The sequence below is a fragment of the Silene latifolia genome, chromosome Y (assembly GCF_048544455.1).
Source record: "Silene latifolia isolate original U9 population chromosome Y, ASM4854445v1, whole genome shotgun sequence".
In the NCBI taxonomy this organism is placed as follows: domain Eukaryota; kingdom Viridiplantae; phylum Streptophyta; class Magnoliopsida; order Caryophyllales; family Caryophyllaceae; genus Silene; species Silene latifolia.
The window spans coordinates 263,761,739-263,763,816 of record NC_133538.1 but is presented as its reverse complement, the minus strand read 5'-3'; the positions used below and the strand labels follow the sequence as shown (position 1 = coordinate 263,763,816).

Below are 2,078 nucleotides of genomic sequence, written 5' to 3'. Positions count from 1 at the left end.
CATTGAAGATTTGGAGGCATTATTTGTATGGAACGACCTTTAAGGTGTTTTCTGACCACAAACGTTTGAAGTACATCTACACCCAAAAGGAGTTGAATATGAGGCAAAGGAGATGGATTGAGCTAATTGGGGACTATGACATGGAAATACTCTACCATGAAGGGAAAGCAAACGTGGTGGCCGATGCCTTGAGTAGGAAGTCGGTGCACTCCTTGTGTACTGCCTTGTCAATGCTAAGGTTGAAGGAAGATGTGAACAAGATGTGTATCCATATGATACAAAAAGGGGAAGCAATTGGTGATTTGACCTTAGATCCCGAGTTATATGATGAAATCCGGAGACGGCAAGCTAATGATACGAAGATTCAAGAATCGAAGGGAGCACTAGGAAAGGGAGAGCCCTCCCGATTCGAGTTGCACATGGATGGAAGTCTAAGGTTCAAAGGGAGGTAGTGTTTACCGAATGAGAATGAACTTAAGAAGGAGATTATGAATGATGCCCACGACACGCACTATTCGATGCACCCGGGTGGTGACAAGTTGTACAAGGACCTAAAGAAAACATTTTTGGTGGCCGAATATGAAAAGGGAGGTAGCGGAGTTTCTGGCAAGGTTTTTGACTTGCCAAAGAGTAAAGGGGGAGCAAAAGAGACCGTAAGTAAAGGTGCAACCTTTGGATGTGCCGGAATAGAAATGGGAGTCAATCTCCATGGACTTTATAGTGGGCTTACCGAGGACTAAAAAAGGGAACAATATGATTTGGGTTATCGTGGATAGAATAACCAAGTCGACTCACTTCATTCCAATGAAGAATACTTGGAGCAAGGTAGAACTAGCTAATTCATATTGCAAGTATGTGGTCAAGCTTCATGGATTCCCAAAAGACATTGTTTCGGATCGAGATCCGCCGTTCAACTCTAGGTTTTGGCAAGAGCTTCAAAGCTCCTTGGTTACTCAATTGCAAATGAGCACGGCCTTCTATCCCACGACGGACGGACAAACGGAAAGGACAATTCAAACGTTGGAAGACATGTTGAGGGCTTGTGTTCTAGAATTTGGAGGTTCATGGGAAGAAAGGTTACACTTGATCGAATTCTCCTACAACAATAGTTATCATGCTAGCATTGGTATGGCCCCATTTGAAGCTTTATATGGGAGGAAATGCCGAAGTCCGATATGTTGGGACGTTAGTACCTAGCCATGACTTTAGGGACCCAAATGATCCAAGACGTGGTTGATCAAGTCCGTATAATCCGTGAGAAGATGAGAGCCGCACAAGATAGGCAAAAGAGCTACGTCGACTTGAGGAGGAGAGACATAGAATTTGCGGTAGGAGACAATGTACTACTCAAGGTTTCACCGATGAGAGGAGTCATGAGATTTGGAAAAAGGGGCAAGTTGAGCCAAAAGTTCATTGGCCCCTATAAAATCTTGGACAGAGTCAGGGAAGTGGCTTATCGCTTAGCACTCCCACCGGCCTTGGACCGAGTTCAAAATATATTCCATGTGTCTCAATTACGCAAGTACATAAGTGATCCCTCTCACGTGCTCGAAGCGGAGATGATTGAACTTGATGATGCCCTAACATATGTGGAAACACCAAAAGAAATCCTAGACCGAAAGGTTAGGAAGACAAGACATGGTGAGATAACCTTGGTGAAAGTGTTGTGGTCCAATCACCTTGTGGAGGAGGCCACTTGGGAGGCCGAGGAGGACATTAAGGAGCGATACCCTCATCTTTTCGAGCAGGTATGAGTCGGTTATGAGGTCGTAACCATGTTTCTAGAGGGGTAGGGCGTACTACGCAAGTGCCTTAAATATAGTTTTCTCTCTTTTGTCTTTTCGTATATGTAGTTAACCTCCACATAAAGTCACCTTTGAGTCAACACTAGTCTTATATTTACCCCGACTCGCCATAGTGCACCTTGGGGGGGGGGGGGGGGGGGGGGGGGGGCTATATTCCATACCTAGTGTCGAGAGTCAACTTCAGAGACGAAGTTCTTTTAAGGGGGGTAGATTGTTATACCTCGTATTTATTTAAGTATAGCTAGACTGAATAAAGAACCCACTTGGCCGAGT

The 2,078-nt window shown here is 44.8% G+C and overlaps 1 protein-coding gene across 1 annotated transcript; it reads left to right on the top strand.

The window, feature by feature from the left end:
- The first annotated feature begins 1,199 nt into the window (after nucleotides 1-1,199).
- Nucleotides 1,200-1,868, top strand: LOC141630579 (uncharacterized). The gene is made up of 2 exons (XM_074443369.1): nucleotides 1,200-1,748; nucleotides 1,854-1,868. Exons 1-2 carry the CDS (start codon nucleotides 1,200-1,202, stop codon nucleotides 1,866-1,868), a joined length of 564 nt encoding a protein of 187 aa, XP_074299470.1.
- The last annotated feature ends 210 nt before the right edge of the window (nucleotides 1,869-2,078 follow it).

Bases quoted from the DNA above. Each gene is read 5' to 3' on its own strand.
- LOC141630579 (XM_074443369.1), top strand. From the start codon at position 1,200: ATGACTTTAGGGACCCAAATGATCCAAGACGTGGTTGATCAAGTCCGT.